The following is a 25,407-nucleotide window of genomic DNA, read 5'->3' on the forward strand; positions in this document are numbered from 1 at the left end:
TTTTCTTTCTACAACAAATTGTGTACCTTATCCATAATGTATCCTTTGTTAAAACACGTGTTAAAATGATTTAAACCATCCAGCTGGCCTGAAGCTGAAGCCATCTAGCTAGAAGTGTCGTACTTAATATCAATCGCACGGCCGAAAACATGCACATTTATATAAACGGCGGGACTTGAACGTTCATAATTCTCTGCCTTTTGATGTGTTCAGCAAATGCTAATTAAACGCCCAGTATTCGAATCGTGAAACCGTGACTACACCGCTCTTGCCTTTGGGCTGCTCGAGTGATGGAATGATTTAAATTATGGAGCTGTTAAGGCGGCCCAGGCATGAAAAGTAAGAAACGTCCAAGTGTTCCGCAAGATATTTCACATCAATGTAACCTGTCCAAGTTACGTATTGTTTCGTGTTTAACCACTGATCACATTCAATATACTGAAGCTTCCTTTGTGTCGTCAACTTACCCCGAGCATCGTGAAGACCGGCATAGGTACAAGCGAAGATGACACCCCAAAGAATATTCGGGTAAAGAAATGGACCGTTCTTCTTATTGCGATCTTCTATTTTCAGACACTTCGCCACACTTACTCAGTTAGAATGATATACTAGTAAAACTACAGAAGGCAAAAAGCTCCGAAAAGGAAAAACAACGCGCTTCGCTGTGCGTGAGTACCTCACTTCGTCCGCCAGACAGCTGGAACGGTAACACTGAGCTGTTAGTCTTCGGCTATTGTAAATGACGGTATCAAGCCAAGAATCATTTTGGAAATAGGTACGTTGTCTTCATGATGAACCTCGCTGTCGTGATAATGAATTCGCACGATCTCACTAGTAGTAGCACCCTCATACACATCGAAACCCAGCCGAAAAGAATAAGGCTGGCTAGTACTAGCTGATCCACTTTGCAGTTATATAGATGTAAGTAAAAGCGGTAAAGCAGCGACCAAGGAATTAGGATAGAACAGATAATCGAAAAGATAGAAGTATAATGCGGCTAGAAAGATAACCAGCTATACACACAATGCGTTCCAATATCGTGGGTTCTGTTCTAGTTGTCTATATGCAAGAGAAACAGAGCACTTCCATTAACAACTCTATAGCTCTTGGCACATTTGTTTTTCGGTCATCAGCTTAATCAAAGTGACCCCTATTCACAACAATCGAAAAGACGATTTTCAAAACTAGGGGAAGGGGGAGGGGGGAACTAGGGGGTTAAGTCACTACTTCAGAGCATCTGTCCATAGGTTGTGCACTGCTGGGTTGTATTATGAGCTGAATCGCTTGTTCAATTCGAAGTTAGAGTTGAATGCTTGAGTAACTTTTGCTGACTGTTTACGGTTTGCGCGGTTGATGGCTTACAAAATACGAGGGCGAAAGTGTCGACGTTATTTCATGCGTGCAAAGGGAAAGGGCGTGACCGTCTTTCACTTGCCGAAGGTACCGTTGACTACAAACCGCAGATTTCTAACAGCTCATTCTAATAGCTTAGCTCCAGAATCGAGGTGCTGAATTTCTCTTATCTAGTTGCACGCTTGTTTTGTCCTGGCCAGCGTCCTTGTCGATGCTTTTGTTTCCTTATTAAACAAGAAATTCAAAAGCTACAATACGATGTTAGAAATTCGGTAAGTGAAATTTTCTATAGCACTCTAGACCAACATACTGGTCACCATAATCATAATTATCATCAGAATCATTGTTTGGAGCCAACAAGGGGAGCTGCGTTGGCAGCGAGCTTCTCAGCGGTTGTATGCGGCGCGTGTAAAACTCTGAATCTGTGCCGGTCGGCCAATATGCCAACAGGTTTAGAACTGACGGAACGGGAACAAACAAGGCCAAAAAGAAAGGTATTGTTATTTCTCAACTTCTGGTTGTGGCTAAAATCAGCGGTACCACCTCAACATCGAGAGACAGATCCGTGGGGGCAAACCGATTGTCGCTGCTATTAGACAGTCGTAAGCGATCGAATCTCTTGGGATCAGCCCAAACGAAAAGACTCGGAAAGGCGCACGCACACAGGCGAGCGTCGTGTTATAGTGGCGGCGTAAATGCGCGCAGGCAGTCGTAGCGGAAACAGACTTTGTCTTCTGTTGCGCTGCTGTCATTTTATGTGTGCGTATGACTAAAAATGCGCGAATACGATCTGGCGTTCAGAGAATTTTTCTGCGCGAGCGCTTTTTTTTGCTCTGGACGTTTCACTGGCTGAATAGTTGCTTTTTCTTCTTTCTGTGAAGATGAATTTGCCACTATCTTTGGCCAACGATTTGGCCGCAATAGGTGTGAAGGACAAAGCTAGGAGGTACAATCGCAGCATAAGCAGCCGGACAAAATTATGGTGTAGTGTTGGACAGATCGTGGCCGACCAAAATCTAAGTTGAGTGGAAATTTACTAAATGCTTTTGGAAGGTCTTATCGAGCATCGCATATCACTTTTTAGGTTTCAAGTGTATGTTTACTTGGAAAATTACGTGGCTTTTATCCACTGTCAGTAGATGAAAAGTATTATCAATGATTTCTCAGATTCTTATGTACATACTTATCTCGCTAAATACCACAAAAGTTACTCACCAATGATATATAATGTAATAAAATTAAATTCGAAAGACATCGTTACTATAAATAATGCAGTAAAAAGCAACGATTTAAATGATACAGTGTGTAAAAATTCACGTAAATTTATTAAAAAAGGCACATTTAAAGAAAACATTGAAAACTATACGTAGATTCAATGAGGCACGTTTGTAGAGGATGAAAATTCTTCACCGAATAATATCGAACTTCAAGGCTAAAGTGAAATGTACATATTTCGATCGATTTTTCTGGATGAGCTTGTCTATAGGAATCGTTCTTGCCGGGTAAATGACTTCTTTAATCTGATATATAATAGGGGCATATATGGATTCCTATTAATCATCCTCTTCGTGTCAAGCAATCTCATCGTAACTGACTTCTTCGGTTCTAGCGAAGGCAAATAATGGTCAGTTTAGAATGGCTTAAATCTCGTCTTAGACTTCTGCCTTTTTCGTTACTCGTAATAGTTCTGTGTAAAAACTTTATCACTGCAGCTGCGGTACAGTAATGCTAGGCTAGAGTGCTCGTCGTTGATTTTATGAAGTACCTAGGCTCTTAATTTTTGAGCCAATCTTATAGAAACATGTTGTTTTCTTTTTATACAGACAGTTTAAGTAATCTAGTTTACGTACGATTAGTAGCACCGGAGCGTAACGCTTATCCTAGATGTGTCAACTCTGAGGCTTAGCCCCGTTGGTTAAGTCCGTCAAGACCAGAAACTCATCAGTTCCCAATTCTTCTTTCAAGGTTTACCCTGAATGAGGTCAGATCTTCGTGCAGCGGTTCTATAAGCTGACAGTGGGAATCGATTTTTCCCTTGAAGATCTCCTTTGCTAGAGTCTCACTCGCCCTCAACAATCTAATTTCATGAGGAATGTAAACTTTTCATTCTGTTTCCCAAAGACGATTTCATTTCTTTGGTTATCTTTTTCTAGTGTCGGTATGCGTCGCCAGTGTACGATAGGCCCTATCTATTTCTGGCCCGCAATGGAGAGAACACAGATGACCGATCGGACTTCGCATAATTTGTAAAGATGGCCTTGAAACGCTTCATGACTCGTCAGGACTTCTGTAGATAGTAACTGTGTTCTATGTTAGGGTTGATGTCTCTTGCTATTGCTCTCGAAATAAAATTAAGTATTACCTTCTATTCTTCTTGCCAAATTCTCAAGACCTGACCCTTTGCGTCTTCCGTCGGACGGTTACAGAACATGCGCCTTTCTTCAGCTCTCAGGTCCTGGAAAATGAATTAAGCCTGTGTTTGTGTTTACCGTGCGGTAGGTTTGGAAAACCTTAAACACAACGATTTGCTAGGCGCTTTCAATTAGCTTCTTGAATGCGACCCCAAAGATTTAGGCAATGTCCAGACAGGTGTCCTGACGAATGCAATTTATCCTCTTCTTTCTTCCCTGTAGGCCATGGATATTTGGCAGTACTCCAGCAATTTTCATGAAAAATCTGGTTGCTATTGTAATGGCTTACTTGATGTGATCCTTTCGTTAAACATGTGAGCACTGTGCGTTATGAGAGGGTACTAAATTATTTTAATATTTAGGAGATTTTAAGAAGGAGATCTTTTGCTTTAGTCGAGCTCACCCCTAAACTTTTCAGTTTTTTGGGAACTTTGCCGTTACTGTCAATACGGATCTATTTTCCGGAAGCTATACTGACTTTTAAACAAACAACCCCTTTCTTCGGCAAAGTTCTTAACCTTCTGCTATAACGTCGATCTTTTTCGCTAGCGTCTTTAGCAGACACAAAGGTCTGTAGGAGCCTTTCCTCTTAGACCTAAAGATAACCATATGATTTTCCATTCTGATGGGATTCGGCCTAAGCTGAGAATCTGCGTGGCAACTAGCGATTGTGCAAGGGAAGTCCTTAAGAAGAGTCCTTGTAACTGCGAATAAGGTCGCGTCCGGGCCCGGCATTTTACTTAACACGCTCGTTCGCCTTCAATACCTTTTCCCTCGTAATAAGTGATCTCTTTTTCAGGGTTCGGGCAACCACCTTAGCACCCCCTACCCTTTCTTTTCTTCTGGCAGAGTGTACTGTTTATCCTGCCTGCTTTCTCATTTGCGAGCTGATGATAGTGATGCCGTGAGTCTTCCTGTACTTCATGAAAAAAATTTTTCTCCAACACTTATCCTGAAGTGTTTCCCAAATAGACTATATAAAGAAAATCGAAAATCCGTTGAAGCTCATATGAACCGTTCAATTGGTAATTGATATTGTTCTCACCAAAAGGGCTGTTAATTTTTGTATAAAAAATCCAGAAGTGTCAAAAATAGCTTTTTGAACATTTCGATATGGCAAACATATTTTTTTCAACCAAAACAAAAAACAAAACTTTTGCATTTATGTTTCTTTTATTTTTTAAATATGCATCATACTGTAAATCTTCATGTTTGTGTTATGGAGATCTTCCCTGGATGTTTCAGAAGCTGAAGGTTAGCAATAACATAGATCGCCAATTTCAGGCAAAAGCCAAGTCCTTAATCCTGTCGAGGGATTATGTATACATATACATAGGTATACACAGCTTTTCGTTGTGACGAGCGTGCGTTTATCTGCTTTTAGCTGAAAGCAAAAACTGCTTCTTTCTAATAGAAAAAAAACAAACTTGTCATAGTAATAGAATAACTCTGCGTCATTTTCTGTTACTCACTCTTGCAACTCTTATTCAATCCTTCTATGCTGGACAAACTTACGCTCCAACTAGATGACCTACGTTATTGCCGACTTTTGGCTTCTGAAAAATTCAGCGAAAACTTTTATCAACAAAACCGGAAAATCCTCAGGGAGTAGACTTAGAGGGCTCATAAATTATAAAAAAAAAAAAAAAAAAAACATTTTGATATACTTAGATTAACGGCGAAATGAACTGTCGTTTTAGCGACTAGAATATCAGTTAGCTATTGGGGCTCCCAAATTAGCTCCAACAATTAATCTCTTTGAAAATCTTTCGCTTTTTGAATTACCGGTTTCCTCCCAACCTAAAATTTTATCCGGTTCGATCTTTTTGTATTTCAATAATAAATCATTCATTACATTACCTGACATTACATGGCGGCTTCAAGTTATAATTGGCTAACCTGCACGAGTCAGCATCTTTCAGTTGTACTACCTGTCTTCTGGCAGTGTACCTACGGAGCACCTATTCCAGGCTATAATAACAACCTATTCCTTAATTAACATTGTTGCATATATCCTGCTTTTATCTCCATTAGCCAACTGGCAATATACTAGATACTCAAACTGCACGCAGTAGTTTCCACTAGAAATTGCCATAGTTTGAGGACTATGTGCGAAAATCGCGATGCGATCAGCTTTTTTTTTTGCGTCAGCGTTGCGTTGCGACATTTGCGTCAGATCAGTTTACTTTAATTCGTTAATCTCTATGAGATTTTCCCCGGACAATCCTAAATGCCTAGATAATTACCGCGTACAGGAAAAAACCTGAAAGCACTGCCGTGATCTATATTGCTAGAGAATGTATAAGCAGTGCGTCTTCTCATAGTATTCGTTAGGTTCTAATTACTAGTTTCAACTCTGGAAATCTCGTTCGTTCCTATATAGCTTTCCGTAGATGTATGCTATTGAAGTGCATGGAATTGCTAGCAAAATAAATGGACGACCCAAGGCACGTTAGTACAGCGCCTATATATGTAGGGTTCAAGGTAGGGCTTAGCTGTCGCACAGTAACTCCGTCGAGCCGTTGTACGGTTATAAATATAGCAACCAACCTCATCCATAGATCCTAATGGACAATTAACTGATAATTAACTACAAACTTTAAATACATCATTTCTGAATAATAAAAAGCTTCGCTTATTATTTCGATTATACTTCTCTTAGATAAAGTTTTCACAAAGAAAGCTTTTTATTTAGGACGGTTTGCTATTGGGTAATGGATGCTTCCGGCGCCCTCCGAACGTTAATGGTGACTAAGTCTGAGTTGGGATCAACGCGTTATACAAAAGTGCTTAAGGACATAAGTAATTATTGAATGTAATAAGTACAATACAGTAAGTAAATAACACAATACTGGTTTGATTACTGCGAGTGGAATACTGCCTATACGCACGGTGGATTCCCTCCCCAAAAAAAAGATACTAACCTGCTCTAGAGGGAAGTAAAGACTTATCTCTCTCTACTTATTATAGTTTCAATTTTCTAAAGCGGTATGTTCTTGTAAAGGGTGTTTGCCAGTTGTCGATATAGTCAGCTTCCCGAACAGTCTTGTCCATTTATTTTCACTAGCCCATGCGGGGCAACTGTTACAACGTTGTACAATTAAATTTATTGAGTTGTTAATCTCGTCCACTTTGTACTACTGTTTGGCTAGATCGGAGTCGTGACCGATAGAAAAACTAGAAAGCTTGTGAAGATATAGTTTTTATGATACGAATTTGGTGCCTAGTACCGCAATTTTTCCTGGAATGAAAAATAGGCTCATCACGACGGCAAATAGCGCGTCGCTTTCGTACATTCGATATAGTAACCGCCTGTACATTGGTTATAGTTTTTTAGCATGTCCTATTCTACTCCAAAGGGGTACTTATTGGTTCGATTCACGGCCTTCGCTTTTCACTGAATGAATGAATGAATCAAACCTTTTTAGTGCCGAGCTTCCATTGGACGGCCGCTATCCTTTGTTTCCCGCAAACATACACGTTAACCTGCATTACGCATTCTATATAAGTCTACGTTTCATTGTGCTAATCCAGCCTACAGCAAACAGAAACATTGGCCATAGATTTCAGATTTGATCAAATGCGTCATGTGCGGCTTTTTTCGCTGAGCGCGCCTGCCTCTGATTTTCAGAGCAAGGCGCAGGTAGTTCACAATGACCAGAACCGCGGGGTGGTTACCCTGAAACCTCCTGCTCCCGACTCGACTACTACTAGAACGTACAACAGATTAAGTCAACCGAGCCGATTGACGCCACAGCGCTAACGTCCACGTTTCCTAGTCCCGTCAAAAGTCATTTTCAACTAGTTGAAAACGTCATTTACTCGATCGAGAAATGACAAACCCGAAGATGCAGCACTGCCTTGTATTACCCGCCGTTTCATTGCAATAGCGATGCGAAATATAACTGTTCAATAGATTATTCCGCATTCGACAAAACGAATGTTATTGGAAATTCAGGTATGATTTCTAGCGCATCGTGAGGTATCGCCATAGTAAAATTATGTGAATCGCATTGTTTCAAAGGAGCCGCGGCGAACGGGTTCGTTTCTTAAGCCTTTTGTGCTGCAGTACTCGAACGTACACACTGACTAATTTTCCCAGTACGTAACGAAATTTCCAGCATTCAGTACTTGTGTTTGACTAGAGAAGAGACGTAGTTTATCAATGTAAAGCAGATAAAAGATTTTTCAGCTGGTCTTAAACTTCCAGCTGATCTTGGGGACACGTTGTGGTCTAGGTTCGAAGCCGGGCGTACACAGCCGGGTCATTTTGCGCTTGTGCTGGCAGAGGCCAGCCAACCGTTTGTCTGGTAGAATGCCTAGCAGCGATACCGGACGTAAAACATAGAGATCTTACACCTGATTGCTATACAGGATCTTCGGTTATGCGAAAAGATACGCAGTTACTTTGCTTTGCGTCTGTTATGAGGTATACTCGATTATTAAGAAACGCACAAGTTAAAACCATTGTTGAAAAGCACCATCGAATATCACCAACGGTAGCCTATTGGTAGGATATTCGCTGTTAGACGTTTTTCAAATAGGTGCTGTATTTTTTACTACTATATTTCATCTATATACTTCAAGTGACCTCGAAGGAGAGTGTAAACAATCGCTATCAGCGACATGAATAGTAGCAAGTTTTTGTTGTTCCAGGATGCCTTCGTATAGTAGATGATTTATGTTATGTTGTTGCAATGATGCTAAAGCTATCCGGAACTTCCCGTATTTCGCTATGAACTGTTTATCGATACATGAAGATGACTGCTGAAACGGCATTGGAAAGGACTGAAAACGAACTCCGTCCGTGTTTTCCAGCAGAGGAACGTGAAAAATGAGCCTTGGGTATTGTGGCGCCAGCGACCAGGCATGGTACACGTTAAGCGAGTTTTCCTTTGCCTGACAGTACCAAATTTTGGGGTGCTTTGTCGTATTACTGTAATTTCAATACATCAATTCTGGGATATCCTTTTGGAAATGGTGCGTAGGTAAGAAAAAAATTGACATCATAAGTCGCTTACTTACTTCTGTAATTTATGAATTTTTCGGCACATATTCATCAACTTAGTTATTGCGTAATGATAAACAATCTGGCTCGTAGGATTTTATTTTACCATGAAGTTAATAAAAAGACTACACGAAAAATTATTGCACCTTAAGCACTGGTCACACGTACAGCACACGATTCAACTTTATTTGGCAGTTTTAAAAAAATTAATGTCATCTTAAATCGGATCGAAGGATTATATGTGAAATCAAACTGCATCAGGAAACTTGTATACTAAAATTAAAAAAGTAACGAGCTGATTTCTGCATCGGTCCCTCTCTTCCTTCCAGATTTCCTTCGTAAGGAAACGCTTGCTAATCGAAAGACTTCTTCGAATCCTTGTAGCAGCTAGTCTGCGGCATTTTCTAAAAGGAGTAACATGAGACAAAGCTCAATTCGAATATTCTTTTCTTTCGTCGATTACTTATGAAAGTCATGAGGATTACGTCATACTTAGAGGCCATCGGAGTGCGTTTCACACCCGTTTGCCTTATCGTTAAGTATGACTTGTATATAGATGTGGAAGTAAGCTCGGCCTTCGTCGTGCGAATGTGGTCAAACCACCGTTATGTGGGAACGAGTTGCGTAAACTGTAAAAACCATCACTCGAGATACCTCGGCTTGTAGTAAGTTGTCGTGTCGAAACGAAATAGAAATCTCTGTGAACAAAAAAGAGCAGTGCTTAATTAAGAGAATCAAATGGGAAGCAGATAAAGACAGCAGAAGATCTACAGCTTTCGTTCAGAACATCCTCACAAAGCATCTTCAATATTTTAACGCTATTATGGCCATAATCATCCCTTCCGGTGCACACATTCACTGCAGGCTTATTTGTAAACTACATCTCGAAACGCGATTTCTTTTGTTCCGTGCCTTTTTTCGGTCTATATCTTAATCGCTAGTAAGCGTGCTAAGGGCTGATTCTATTTGAAGGAGAAAAAGACGGCTCTGGTTGCCAGACCAGGGTCGTGGTCCTACGTATATTGCTATTTCGAAATTGGGCAAGCTTTCGTTCTGTATGGCGCGTGATTTGGGTAAGATCCGTTGCTTGCCTGAGTTGCCTCTGCGCTCGTCAATGTCTGTAGCAGACGTATATTTAGATAACGACAGTACTTAAATATAGTATAAAATGCATGAAGGCCACTCTTTGGTTACTCCGTAGACACTCGTCTGTAGGGGGTGATAGTCGTTGTTTGTTTACCCATCATACACCGCAGTTTGTTATGTAGTGAGACTAGTATGTGGCGGCAATTCGAAGACAATATGAGTACATTACCGAGTACGAAGTTCCAAAACTACGATTATTATTGTTAAAACCTACTGCTATTGTGGCTGCTGCCGTCTCCTGCTCGTATCAGGATAAAGCACAGCAGTAAGCATTGGAGTTTATGGAGATTTTTTTTTTTTATCTATGTTCACCAGATGCTATTCATGTTTCAGGAATAGTTCTGAAAACTTGTGTGGTATCTGCGTGTAGGCTGTATTTGGCTTCGTTAAAAATGGAACTCGGAAATATCCGGTTTTAATTTTTCCATAAACACGACTATATATAGGAAACCTTGCTATCTTCCAGCGCAACACTATCATGATTACTATTCTGGTTAGGGTTCCGTCGTTCGAGACGCATCAGAAAATCAGGAAAGTGGAGCTGAAGACTTCTTGAGGCAGATGGCAGATTGTGAAGTGGCTTTAATACTGACTGGAAACCGGTTTTTAATTATGCAGAGCGCACAAACGAGAGACGTCGAAATAATTAGCACATTAAATAAAAATTGCCTCTATATCCCGTCCGATCAAACTTGTGGGCATCGTTTAACTAACTGGTTGCTGACTTCAACCGCTTGGTACTTTAGATGATGAAGTAAGGCCTTTGAGTGCGTAACGCTCAAGAATCAAACACCTATTACCAATTAGAATGGAGCGCAAACGAGCTTAGAACACAAGTATAATGCGACAGGTGGCGCACAAAAAGAAGCCACGGGCATCTGATTAAAAAGCCGCCATCGACTTTCAGGCTACAATAAGCAAATTTAGCGAATTTCGAAACTTCTGGACTAGTTGGACCACAGTGGTGATTAAATAGCATAATACGCTTGTCGTTTTATGACGTGCGTGTTATTAATTCAGTTTGTTGTATTTTTAGAAAAAATTCCCAGTAATCAAAATTCGAAATTAATCCTAAACCTAGCTATCCTAACTTCATGATGCTGTCAACGAATACAGTGTACCTGTGACTTAAGTTGGATGTATAATATCCTGCAAAAATATTACTTCGTTGGTGAAGAAGACAAAGCGAAATTTGGATCGAGGCAATCCAAGGAAGTCCAAGTAGACTCGACTAACTTAGAAATGATTGTTGGTCCAACGGACAGGTCGAATTTTAACTATTCCAATCAACCGATAGTTAATTCTAGACGAACTTCTGCCAAGTGTATTACTAGCAAGGCCCATTAAGTAAGCTTTAAAAACAATCTCGATATAATAACACACTGCACTGTGTCTATAATGTATTCATCTATGACAAAATTCGTTACGACCAATTCGATTAGAGTTGAACATGACGATATCTCTTTTTGGAAACCAATTGCGACCGAAAGCTAGAAGTTCTTAGCAGTTTGTGTTATATTCTATCAAAATGAAAAAGAAATCGCTGTTTAGCTAGAAAAAGAAATTTAGACATAGTACCGCTATGAAAGATCAACGTGTCAACGACGCATAAATATGTTCGAATTTTTCCAGCAATTCAAATAATCGCTTTGTCTCTATCTCTCTAATGATAGCCATCATCAGATACTTTATTTCGTCCACGGTCCAATTCCCGCGTCGCCTCCTTTCTGTCTTCGCTCAACTATATACTTCGCTCGATTAAAACAACTTTGCCCCCTAATTTAGCCTTCGCCGCAATGTAGCTTAGCACACAGCCACTCCTCATCTACTTACAACTGCCGTCCTGCTTCGCAAGTGCCGCATGAACAACGGTGCGACGCGGAAACAAGTGATGTGGGGTCTATCCACGATAGCGCTGATAACGCCAGCAGCGGCAGCACTGCATCGCTCGGACTGGGGTGCCGCGAAGCGCTTTTTCGCTCCTTCATACGTCGGCCAGTCGGCCGTTTTCGTACCACCCCCATTAGAGAAATATCGCTCGCAGTTTGAGTGGGCTGATAAGCGGCGACAAGATAAGGCGACTCTCCCTTCGCCACGTCGTCTCATTCACCCCCCATCGTTTCAGGTTCACAACACTTTCTATTCAAATGTTTTCCCATTTTCGTTTATTCAGTGGCCGTGGGAAGAATAGCGAGGGTCAGACGAATCCCGGACACCTCCGCAATTGTTGAGACTGGGTCGGGAAGCGACCTCCGACGACGACGACGACGACGACGACGACGACGACGACGACGGCGGTAGCGGCAGTCGCGACAGCAGTGAGAGACTGTCTGTCGATTACTTCGTTCACTCGCCCAAGCGCGATATTAGGAAAGTCGCGAGAAGGATACGTTGGGCCGCTGTCGAATAATGTCGACCATCGTATGCGAACTTGTATTAGTAAGGAAGTAATAAAGAGCGCTATAAATAACTGTCCCTTGTAGCTTGTGTACCCGCAATTTGACTGAGGGCAGGTTTTCTATTAATATGCTACAACAATTAGACTGATTTGATGATTTTGAAAATGCAGCTAAGGTTTGTTACACGGTTGGTGTTTGTCCTGCGATGAGCTTAAACAACAACTTTGCTATATTGAGGTATACCTCGCCACTCTAAAAAAGATAGTCTTGATTCGGTGAGGTCGGCCGGTTTAGGAAGTCGATTAGTCAACTGAAGGGGCCGCACCGACAACAACAACTCTATCAATTCACTCAGTACTTTTTCTGTCGGTAAGCGACAGAATCTGTTATCGCTAGAAAACTACGCCAGATCTATATGTGATGCAAGTTATAAATAATATGATCGCCTCATCCACGTCGTCCATGATCGAGTGACACAAAAATTACATCTTTTAGCAAGTTAATGTAACTTTATCCCAATCGTAAAGAGATCTCAACTACTATTAAGAACCCATTAATCTTCAGCTATTGCATTCTTTTGACCCCGTTTCTTGCTGATTTCGGCCAATGAAAGCTTTTTGTTTCCGAAGAAATTACTACATTAAAATTCGAGTTAAAGACATCTTTTTATCCAATTATCGATATTTCCTGTAGCCATTTAATAGTAGCGCGCGACAGTTCCGTCTTATCTCAAAAATAACTGGGAAGCAAGCTAATCAGGAGATGGTGTACAACTACACAATTATACCACTACTTTTATGTATACGTCTACGACATGCACTCACCGAAGCATAGCGCTACGAATCCGCAAGTTACGAACAGAGTTGACCGTCTTAATTCTCGGTTGGATCGGAACCATGCGAAACAGTAAACGATAAAGCAGGCGGTAGAGTGTTAGGTAAGATTGTCTTGCGCCTTGGCTCTTTGTGCTGTTGTGTTCGAGTATACAAAGAAGCAGGCAGCCGTTTGTACTGCATCCGAGAAGGACTTGAGACCCGTCGACCTGCCCCAGGCAGCAAACGTGCTCGCACGCTTCTCGAGCCCAACAACTCGATAGCCTTGGTAGCTTGGCAGCAGACATATGCTCTCTTTAAGCACAGCCTGTTAGACCTGGTCACGCCCTACCTATTAGGATGGTGACTAGGAGGACGACGGACGACCAGCATGAGCATTCTTTTTCAGGGCCTGCCGACACGCTCGGGGTGCCCTATCGAGCTACCCCGCTCACAGTCTCCTCAGTAGAGGGAAAATGCGCAGGAAAACTACGATATATTCCGTAATTACATTTCTTCATACTACGTATTAGGAATGCACAACGATTTTTTTATGGTAAAGCTACCTCATAAGGAAGAGCTAGGAAGTAAAATTGTCGTAGTAACTATTTTGTTGTTATTTTGCGTTCCGCAATTGTGAAAATTTCGCGGTTCTTTTGTGCAGAAGCGCAAAGTGTCTAGGCCCGGCTCAGGCGATATCAGGAGATTTTGGTGTCACTAGGCGTGCTAGGGGCCTGCAGATTATGTCGCACAGCACGGCTTCTTCGGTAAATACTGCGTTCCTTAATACTGACGGTCGAGACAAAATACACGAAAGCAGACTGTGAGAATACGTTACAGGGATACCGCTGGAAACATTTGTGGAACTATATCATAGAGCCTTTTAAAAATCCATGGAAATTAATGATTCTACACCATGTGTGGACCACCAAGAAGGGGTCCTATGAAAAGGTCAATAAATCGAATTCCTATACAGAAGAATAATATTGTTCTTTCAGGGTGTTCGTAAAGTATAGTAAGTGTCGAGATGAGTACAAAAATAGGTAACATTATTCTCCTTTGATTTGATGTGGACTTTTCGTTGCCAACGAATATCTCTATTACCGTTATGGTGGAAGACAGCCATAAGTGACAATTCTGAAACAGCATGTCTTATTCCGTCCACAGTTATATCCTGAAGAGATTTACTCGATGAAAGACCGCACTGAGTCCTATCCTTAACGAAAAATTGTTAAATTGCATTAATAAGCCTATAACATCGATGAACGTCATAATAATAGCTTTTTGGCTTACTCAGTTTAAGATAATTCAAGCATCGCATCTGTTATGAACTTTTCTTTTCATTTTTATGTTAATGAAGTCGTTCACTGTAGTTTCTAGACGCCACTTGGTAGCGGCATGGGTTAATTTATTGAATAATTTAGATAACAATGGCGCCCGAAACAAATGCTTCATGCCTGCCCCAGTGAGCTCGCCTCAGCTCAGCTGATTTCCTAGTCTTCGACGTTTATTCTTCGTCTCGTCTTGTGATCTTGTTTGAAGTCATTTAAAAGCTTGTACTTGTTAGGGATAGCGACGAGTAGGGCTGAGGACCAACTAGGGCACGACTAAAACGACAGGTTTGGTAAAAGCCCAAAGATCCTTTCTACTTGATATGCTGAGATGTTGTACAAACAGCGTCTGGGTAATGCCAGCCTTAATTTGCATACAATCCGCTCGTTACACTACATTGACCGGCTAAACTTGATAAAGCTCTCGGTTAAAAAGGTGAAACAGGCCGTTTGACTGCTTGAGAGCCGTTATTGTCGATTTTACTCAACAACTTTTCGGTTCTGCACACAAGGGTCAGCCAAAAGGGGCGCCGATAACACTTGTTACCTGTATTTTGCACAACAACAGATCAGTGCATCATCATTAATGGTGGCCTGATGAAAACTAGGCCAATGTGTTGTATTAACGTACCTATATAAGCTGTCATCATTAACCAGGTGGGTGATGGGACGGAGACCCAGTGTAGGATAGGCTAAATTCGAGATTCTAGCATTCACTCAGTATCTCATGTATTATTCCCATATCAGTTTCTATAGGTCGGCTAAATAGTAAAATTATTTTTTTCGAGTTCTCGTTTGGAGCTGCAGTAACTCTTTAGATGTCGTCTCCATCCATAGTACATCACTATAATAGGATTCATAGCGTCTTTCCAGCTCTATCGCCTAAGCTCCCGTTCAACAGCCGGCGACGTTGAATGGGCAAGTTAGCGTATGCTCGTAGAAGTCTGGTGCTAATTAGACGTCCATTCATTCAGCTCTTTAACAGACAGCGCGGGACCAGATCCTGAGAGGCTGAATAGGAATCAGCTGGATGAGCGCCGAGGACAACCTCTATATGTAAATAGAAAGGAGAAGGGGTCATTAAGCTCAGCAAATGCTGCTAACTGGATTAGTTTCAGCGTCGAACTATTGTACATCGCCAGTTCTGACAGTTTTAAGGTATAGAAATCGTTTGCTCTCGTGTGTTTCTTGACAAACGGAAAGCCAAAAATAGGAGTGGCCATGTTGACTTTAATTCTGCTTGATAGCTGGGTGTTTTGGTACGTTATTACGACGATATAACTCTCCTTGTTTCAAAATGTTTGTCAAGTTGCTCAAAAGAACATTTGATGCGATGAATAGTTGACTATCTTGATGACATACTTGATGCCATGAGAAATTGCTATTATGTTGCCATAATAACCATATTTCTTTATAGATTTTTTCTTTAATTCTCAGAAAGACTCTATCTTTTATAAGTTCCAAAATGTAATCAAACATGTGCTGCATTAAATATTATCTATTACATGTACAGAATAATTTGCCTAAAAACATGTGTACATATCTCCTAGTATAATAGATTTATAATTGAGTAGAGAATAATTATGGCCTTTGCCTACTGATATGAAGAATGGTCCACCAGAGGCAATAGCCTGTTTCCGAATAGCAAATAATTCGGGATTAAGTAACAGAATAATCTGGGTTCTGATATATAAATATACATACATATATACACACAGGGCAAACTAAAAGTCTTCTCGCGGTTTAAAGAAACCTTGCTGACAATTGGGGAGCCTGCATTTTAAGGTTAGGTTAAAGATGCGCAGAATATATTATAGGAATTATTAAGATGGTGTCAAGCTGTTTCAATTTGCTCCTTATTACAATCACATCTTTTTCAGTATTATCATACGTGACACGGAGACTTCCCAGCTGTCACGGGACTTTTGGCCCCATTATATATATCAACGCTGAATAAATGATAGTTTTTCTATCTATAGTTGCATGGTCGATTATGGGTAATGACAGCGATGGAATTCGAGCCCCCGTCCCCAACGTCTCTGATGCTTTAGACACCAAAGTTACTATAGAATACGAGATACAATTAATTACATTAGTCGTTACAGATTAACAGGCTTAGTAGGGCTGATCTTTTTACATATAATACGCATCGATAGTTTTTTTTCCCTTGTGGACGTCGTGAATAGTCATTGACTAATGGGATTAACCTCCTAAACTCTTCCTAAAGTTAAGTAACTTTCCCGTTCGGTGCGATAAAAATCAGCGGCCAGATCTCAAGCGTCAGTCGAACCAGGTACTCATTCGTACTCATTTACAGTAGACTAGGACTTTTTTGTGTACGTTCTATACGAGGCTATCGCCTGCCTATTACCACCCGGAGGCGATGCGATTTGTGGACATACTCGACGAGCCAACTGATATGATGACGAAGCGCATCTTAGGCGCATTCGAGGTTTTCCTACTCTATTATTTTGTGACCTATCCGGTAATACGTCAGGTATTAAAAAATTAATTTCGCTGACGAGGCCGTATACGGCCTTGTGTGGCAGATTCAGTCCGCCGTACTCCGTACGACTCATAGACTGCAGGAAGGGATTCTTTTTCCAGACTTTCTGTACACATTGACCTATATTATATGGACAACGTTATTGTACGGTGAACTTCGTCACGGTGGATTCGTTCTGATATGTGCGACTAACGTATGTCAAATCTGTAAATTAATGTTGAGAGAAAAAGCATAGAAATAAAAAGAAAGAAGAGGTTTTCTGGGATCTAAGCAGCCCACTCGCGCGAGTTCCACCGACCGTTTGTTGAGGGGAATGGAACTTCTCTTAGGGCCGGCTACAGCTCGTAGCTGCCCGTCGTAACCTATCGTTCGTGCACAAGCAGACCGACGAGCACAAATAATGAGAATTTCGCTGTTGAATTAATAGGGACCGTAACTCCACTACGAGGCACGAAGCCCTGGGAAAACGAAAGCCGCAACTATTAAAAAGGCAAATTCTGTTATAAACTTATGTGTTCGGAGTAACGGGTATAATTTTTTTCCTCAGCTTCACTAAGAACTTGAAGAAGTGGATAGACGAAAGTTAATCATATATCTTCACTTACAAATGGGATTGAAACACCGCGTCGTACATAGCTGCCTTTTCCAACAAATAAACCAAGCCCAAATGGACAAACAGACACGGTAGGCTAGTGGTAATCTCGATATTTCCCTTTTCCAGTATAGTTTTAGTCTGGATTACCGATTTTCAACTGCCTTGATATTCAGAGTTGAAGTCGTTACCGCAATCTCTCAAACAGTAGCGTTAATTAATCTTTGTCTATTTGTTGTTACTAAATTTACGCCCTGCTTTTGGTTTGTCTGCTAACTCTTTTTGAAGATCGGCCGTAGTTACTTTATACGCAGACTTCATGATGCTAATAAGGAATTTCAGCTAAACATAATAAGTTCAGAAGCGATAACTGGGAGTGCCATGCACTTACCCCTCATAAGTGCACCTAAATAAATACATCCAGTGTAGTAGGCAAGTTTTATGACGATAAATCTCTGTACATCCTTATTTATTTTGATTTACGTAATTGGCTTGATTAGACCAGCTGGTTGGCTGAACGGTTTTGTCTGTACGACATCACGTATACTTCTATTTCAGTTATGTCTGACTTCAGTACCACGGCCACATCGTAACTCACGAACTTCAGCGAACTTATTTTTGGCCCTCCTACAGTTGGTCGTAAATGCGTAATTGCGCGTCGTCTTCATCATGCACACCGATATCACGTTAAAATGATCGCTCGCTCAAGGCTCGATTTATAAATCAAAATAAAGGAACGTTGTCTTATATAACTTTAAGGCATCTATTACCCACTGCACGTATAGCTATTCACCTGAAGAAGGAAATACGTTCTTTGTTGAATCAATAAAAATTCAATCAAATTCACTAATTAAATAAAGTCATCTAGAGAGTGGATGTATTGCCAAGTGTCCGATGTTTCCGAACCACACTAAATATCTGGACGCAGTGGAAATCTGCGTTTCTCTGTTTGTCAGTGATAGTACATAGAACATCGTGAAGGAAAGGCCCTTTCTGGGACGTGGCTGTACACCACAACATATACAAACGTTCGAGCCATCATGCACGGGTAAAGCGAGTTCGCCGTCTCATTCACCGAGGGAATAAATGATCCTGAATGTGATACGGCTATTCTCGTCAATCTCTAGTCAAGTCGACGTCAATGGCGTTGTTTCGATGACCTTCTCGCCTTCGTGACCCTGAATGAATTCGTGACGGGATTGCGGAAGGACCTCAGATTTATGCGAAAGAAGCGAAACGAAGAGAATTTGTTGAGGCGGCTAGAATATTGGAGTGTGCAGATGACGACGTAGTCCAAACGGAGAACGATAGAGTGCCCCTATCATCAACAAAGATAAGTAAGAGAAATTCATTCATGGCGCAGCAACAGATAGAGTCATTATAATCGAGCTACAAAAAGACCAATATAATATGGCTTCAGAATTGCGCCAGGGGCTGATCCATTGGATTCCGATTGATCAAAATGAATCACTTCGGCTGTTGCTGTTCAGATAAGCTAAATAAGTTTTAAATTGAACAATTGAAAACTAGGACGGGGTTAGTCTATTTGAAAAGCATTCTGAGATTTTGATAAATAACGCTCAACACGTGTACTGGCTCTCTGGCCAAAGATTTCGCGAGCCCTGTGTAATCTACGAGGCTGTGATTTTCGTCCACGATACTAGTGCCTTAGATTTGGTCGATGGCATTGTAGAAAAAAAAAAACAAGTCAATTATGCTCCTGGCACGAGAATGTTTAGGAACCATGTGTTCATGTTTGACATGACAAAGTGTGGCTTTGGAATGTTTATCGCCAATGGCGCTCGGGTTCTGGCGTGCTTTCGAAATTCTTCCAAGTACTATTTGTTTGAAAGAGAGTGGCGTTACGTTTAAGAGCGAGTTGATTACGGATGTCTCACAGCCGGAAGATGCGGCATTCCAGACATGGGCCAGGATATGGCGCGAGAGTGCATTCCGAGCATGTTAAACCCTAGCTACGGCGGTCATCGCAGCCTGATCCAGAGGACCAAGCCTTAGTAAGAGCTGTTTCTTCTAGAGAAATTTTTACATACTTCTCTAGCGACACTGTTTCCACGTCCATTATCATTAACAAGCAAAGAGAGTCAGCTTTTAAAGAGCCGCACGCAGATGTTTAGTTCGGGCGCGGAGCTATCTTCGATCAAACTCGACAATGTGTGTAACTCCTAGGTGGCCTTATTCAGTTGGCCAATAGCTCTACATACATATATGTATGTATAAAAAAGAACACAAAAGGACCTCAATAGGGCTTTTTAAAGTTTATAAGGAGTAATAATTTTGCTTTTTTCAATATACTGATTACCAAATCGAAATAAAAACGTTTTAAGATTAGGTACAGTTGTGAGCTCTGGATGGCCCCCTTTATGAATTTTTTATTTTCTAGTTACTGTATGATCTTAATATAGGTCGCCTGTAGTTAGGGAGAACGAAATGCACTGTTCGGGAGAAAGCTTAGGATAGTATTAGCTTTTTAATTAACGATCTCCTTTTGGCAAGTGAGTTTCCCTTTTGCGTTGGCTTTGTACGTTCTTCGAAGGGTTGGAGATTCGAAGGTTCACAGGACATTTTGCTTTTTTGCGAGGGACAACCGGCCTTGGCCTCCTCGTCCTGCGATAGTACGGTGCACTTGAGCGGATTATCTTGCGGCTTAGTGGCTCATCCACTGCACAGAGCTTCCTTCCTCTCCTACTCACCAACATACTATGAATTAATATTGGATAGATGGGTGACTATTAATAAATATTAGACAAGGCCAATAGAGATATGTTGTTACAGACAAGAAAGGAGCCAGATTAATCACTCCAATGAGGTATTCCAAGAGCGAGATTGCGTATCTTTGTGCGCATTTGTTTCGACTGGTTCAAATCATGAGCGTATTACACGCTAACTATATGCGGGTATCAAGCACGCATCAATTCCGTATCCAGGATTTGGCAATTTAGACAACGTAACGGTCGGCATTTACAAAAGCATATGTGCTCTCGTAATTTCATTACGGTAAAATAAGGCTTAGGAGAATCGACGAAATACCCCAATGCGTAACTCGTGCTGCCTTCTACAGGGACTGTTATTCAATTATGGCCTCGATTGATCTCAACGATTTGAAGGACGCCACCGCCACTACCGACAGCTAGCCTGTTTCCTCGAGTTGATGACAAGCAGCGACTTTACTATTTTGGGCAATGCTGCTATTGTAATTTCGATGGCCTCATATTATATAGATGACGCATGAACCTTTGTCTGACACCGTCATTGCCACTGCCGCACTCCATGTACATGTACGTAGCAGGAATAGTGATTCGGGCATCAAACCTATATCTCTAATAATAGCATGGCCCACCGTTGAACAACATCCACACTGGCGATACGATATTAATGATGCTATTTTTTTTTTTTTTTTCTATATATTTGTCCGATCAATTATTTTTGTTTGAAGACAGGCGATCCAGTTAGAGATACGCACCGAGCTCATTGTGGTGTTCAATCATTTGCAATGCCGACACCGTTGTACCTTGGAACAAGTTAAAGTACATTTTGACTCCCATCTGATTGGAGAAACCTTTTCCTTGTTACATATATAAAAGGTTCTATTTAATCGAGTAATTTCGTCGTTGAAGTCTTCTCAATCATGTATCCGGCAGCTCGTCTCCAAACGCTTCAATAACGTACACGAACCCACCAAACAAACAGCAACCTTATTTAAAGCCAACATTTTCTCATATCTACCCGTAGAGCTGCGCATAGCGACTACGCGCTAGAAAGTTCTTTCATAGCGAATGGTGTTATCCGGCAGTAATGTTTTCATTGGAAACGTTGCCCGTAGAAAAGTTGGCCATACATAGTTTCTTGTCAACTCAGTTTCTATATACTCGACAAGAGGTAAGTATTTTTTCAGCTTTACTTCGGTTGATTCCGAGGTGGTGTGAAAGTTGAGTTCTTTTTCAGTCGGCGTGTACGGGCAATGTTGCGTAGCAAAAATCGCGCCTGGCTGTATTCTACTATTTCTGCTACTACAGATGGCGAGCCACCGCCCGCCCTTCCTACGGTGCGTTTCACTACGGCCGCTTTTTCCACTGGCGCTACGGCGGCTGCTGCTGCTACTGCCAGTTGACAGCTCAGCATCCCGCTTTTCGCTCCGTTGGTCGCGAACACATTCAACCTCAAGAGCTGACCAGGACGATGGAGCTGGCGTTCTCTCTGTCCCTGCGACATTACCCGCGATTCGCCTCGCACTAAACAACAGAACCGAATTGCGCCAAACAACGAATGGAGAAAGAAGCACTGCGATGCTACCGCCACCAGCAGTCAGTCGGCCCCCTATCCCCGTCCATCCGCCCGTCGAGTGAGCAAAACTTACTCACCCGCTTCCGCCTTTGAGCTCTTGAAGGGGGTGCGTCTAAACTGTGGAAACGAGAGGCGATGCGAGTAGCTCGGATGGAGCGCATCGGCAGAGAAGGTAGCGTGCTCTGTCGTCTTTAGTGGTGATGTAGCTACCAGTGCTATGACTGCCGGCTGCCCATAGAAAAATCTAGTTTCTTATGTTTTTCTTCAGTCACCCAACCAAAGAACAAATGATACTGCGTGGGCTTTGATCCGTGCATTTGTACTAACGCCTTGTTGTATACCGTAAGGTGACGTTGGGCGTCGAATTATTACGTAGACGAATCGGTTCAACAATCGCATACACGGAAACAATGTTTTATCCGACGCATGTAGTCCTTTCATCAGGTACCTTAGGAATCCTCCTTCCAATCGACGGAACGTCTTGGAAATACGTACTGGTCCCATGTGCTGTATTTCTAGACTTTAATTTATATCCCCATTAAAATCTATGCTAGCCAATGTAGAGTAACGCTGCGGGAGAACAGCTGGCAGAGTGCATACACTAATTTCGAATGGAGCTTGCGAGGGGGCAGGGGAAATTTGCGTTGACATGTGCCCCATTTCGTTGCCCCTTTCTACATGTTGCCATAATATTTGGCACAAATATTCACGACACGTAAGCAGCGCGTGTCGACAGCTGGTCCGGCCTAGCTACAGCCCCGTAGCGAGCTTAGCGGCCCTCTTCCTGAACCGCCTCGAAACAGTGAACGGAGCTAAAATGGTTGGGGCTGGCTTGACCGCTATCCCATGATAATGTTGCCTCGTTTTGAAATGTAGCGTGCGCTGCAAGCATAGTCCGAGAGATGACAGTTGGACTTAAAAAATCAGACAGCCAGATAAATGGTAGCCGCGTACAGATCCTGTGTCCGTTGCGGTGCATCTTCGCCTACTCCACTAGTACGACTGTTCGGTGACATGCAGCACGAGTGGCTACGTTTAACAGCGGCGTTCATAGTATGAGGCCAACAAATGATGCGGATTGAATACTTCGCGCATTCAATGCGGATAGATATATATATATATATATATATATATATAGTGACTATAAAAATTATATGTCAAAAAGTTACCGCAACTTGAAATCAGTGCAGGTTTATCTTATACACAGAATTGAGCTGCCTAGCTAGATTGCTTGTTGGCATTTAACAGCTATTCTACTTTGCCTCTTTACGCTGGAGAAGAATGCGCGTTAGCTCTGCTTTCCTAGAAGGAAATTCAAACAGGTGCCATTTAACGAGTGCATGTAATAGACGTTTTCGAGGCTCCCGTACAAGCCCTTCGCAACGAAAACAGAAGACGTTTGGTGGCCGTTGGCGTCTTATTGGGCGAAAGATGCCACCAAATGACGTAAGTACGTAAAATCTATGCTACTCTAATTCATCATGAAAACATGTATGTTAACGCGACAGGACGTTACGCTGCATCGACTGGGGTCAAACATTGAGGATCGCAGGCATTTTCCCTTTCGAGGCAACATCTCCAGCAGGACGACGTAGACCGGGCTTAAGGGATTCGGGCCTGATGTTGGTACTGTGCAAACATCGAAGGCGCAAACGCCACTGTATGGAATAGATGAGAATCGCCAAGCTCGTTTCTATATGTACGTTAAGACATATAGAAACATTACACTAATAATTACATTACATGGAACATTGTCGAACTCTAAAATCGATAGTAACACATGTTGTTCTTCCTTTAGTTTGCCTGGTCACCCATCAGCGATCATTTGTCAATTGGTGGGAAAATGAGAATGCTTAATAAGCCACTGTCGGTAAGGCGGCTCGTTAGTGAGTCGTAATTATCGTCGTAGGAGATTATGATGTTTCACTGTTACGGGTTTGAAGCGGCAAAAATCGAACGTCTCGCATAGCCAGAAACCTGTGAAGTGGTTAAGCCATTGAATCGGTCGTATCTTTGTCGCCGACATGTTCTATAGAAATTCTCAAATGTTTCATATGCCCCTCTAAAATTATTATGTACCTATGATGTACGTAGCTGATTGTCTATGTAAAATGCCTTAGTAGCAATGAAACTATATCGAAATATAACAAGCTAACTAAAGAACGGATCGGTCATATGATTTTGCTGGCTCGAAGAACACGATTTCAATTGAAACCAGCGACCCTTTTAAACGATTCACTTCTAAGAATAATGATGTACAACATGGAGGTACATGTGTTACACAAAAAAAATGTAGGATCTCGTTCCGCTACGCTTTCCTAGAGCGCCGATAGACGAGCTTTTATTTCGTCCGTAAAGCGACCATAAAGCGCGATTTGCCAGTTTATATACCGGTTCTGTGACTGTTTATCGCCTAGGGCCATATCACCGTAATAATCTCCAATTTCCTTTGTTGCATGCAATTCCGCAATCTCTACGACGTACAGGAGTCGAAAGGGAATCGATTTGGCTCGTGCTCTACGCGTGTCTCCACACCAACCGATCAAGTACAAGCCCGACATATTGGCTGCACAGTTACTCGGGGATGCTTGCACGTATTCTAGATAAAATCGATTGACGTACGTATGATAACTAAAAAGAAAGTGGGCAGGAAGGCAACATTTCTCCGACATCCATGAATGGGCAAATATAAAATCTGACGCCTGACTGTTCATTCAAACCCACTCTTATTGGGCCAAAGGTTAGATTCATACCGTCATCATCAGGAAGCAGGGTTATAGCTTAAATCGAATATTTTTTTCTAAAATCTCCTGACACATGCCGGCCAAACGGATTGTTCACCCGGTTGCTTATCATCCGTGCTCAGACTGCTTCTGTATTATTAAATATGTCAAAGGCTGTGTCGAAAAAAATAGCAGGGTAAGTTGGCCTATTGTAAAGTTGCCTCTATCCAAAGAGCGGCTCGATCGTACGTACAACTTATCTCTAGCCCAAACCTCGACTTGCCTTTTTGAAACATTGCTCCCCCTTGTCAGTCGCTTTAAAAATGTGTTCTATAATCTACCTAATACTGTAATAGGCCCTCTGTATGCAAAATAGCTTTACGCTGTGGCAGTAAATAAAGTATTGTCTTGCAAGACACTCTGTACATACTTGTATATGTTTTGCTTCTTGGATTAACGAAAGATTTAGAGGTTAGGTTAGGTTAGGTTAGATATTTTACAATACTTTTTTTTTGCGATTATCTAGTGATAGCGTTGGTTTGTCCTCAAATAAGCGAAGCGTAAACACGGGGAAATCGTATAGGTTTGAATATGGGGGCGTCGACAGGCACACACACTATTTGATGCTCTGGTAAAAATCCCAATAGCGATTATAATTAGTGTATCTGTCGTCACTGTCGAGACCCTTTTCTTTCGCTCGGCTTTCCCAAAGTTTATTTTTGTCGATCCCTCGCACCCTGGTAGAAGGCTCTTCAAGAAATACTGGCAGCGGCACCGATGTCTGCTATAGAAGCGACGGCTGAGAGTTAGCTAGCAAAGAAGAT

At 41.8% G+C, this 25,407-nt stretch overlaps 1 protein-coding gene and 2 long non-coding RNA genes across 9 annotated transcripts in view; 2 read left to right on the forward strand and 1 right to left on the reverse strand.

The window, feature by feature from the left end:
• Positions 1-606, reverse strand: part of LOC111250519 (sodium-dependent proline transporter-like) — a 51,543-nt gene extending 50,937 nt beyond the window's left edge. For all 7 annotated transcript variants that reach the window (XR_015326879.1, XR_015326878.1, XR_015326877.1 and 4 more), the window contains exon 1: positions 468-606. Coding sequence is in view for 2 of the 7 variants with exons in the window: in XM_022805928.2 (XP_022661663.1) it covers positions 468-491 (24 nt within the window). In the remaining 5 variants the exon portion in view is untranslated. The remainder of the gene's footprint in view (positions 1-467) is intronic.
• The window catches only part of LOC147755858 (uncharacterized), a 35,515-nt gene extending 10,497 nt beyond the window's left edge, over positions 1-25,018 (forward strand). Inside the window, exon 2 of the long non-coding RNA XR_015326889.1 lies at positions 24,347-25,018. This is a non-coding gene — a long non-coding RNA (uncharacterized LOC147755858). The remainder of the gene's footprint in view (positions 1-24,346) is intronic.
• On the forward strand, positions 1,386-12,459 carry LOC147755859 (uncharacterized). The gene is made up of 2 exons (XR_015326887.1): positions 1,386-1,625; positions 12,092-12,459. It is a non-coding gene; the product is annotated as an uncharacterized LOC147755859 (long non-coding RNA).
• Positions 25,019-25,407: the final 389 nt, after the last annotated feature.

This window comes from Varroa destructor, unplaced genomic scaffold (genome assembly GCF_002443255.2).
Source record: "Varroa destructor unplaced genomic scaffold, Vdes_3.0 BEIS01000004.1, whole genome shotgun sequence".
Lineage (NCBI taxonomy): Eukaryota > Metazoa > Arthropoda > Arachnida > Mesostigmata > Varroidae > Varroa > Varroa destructor.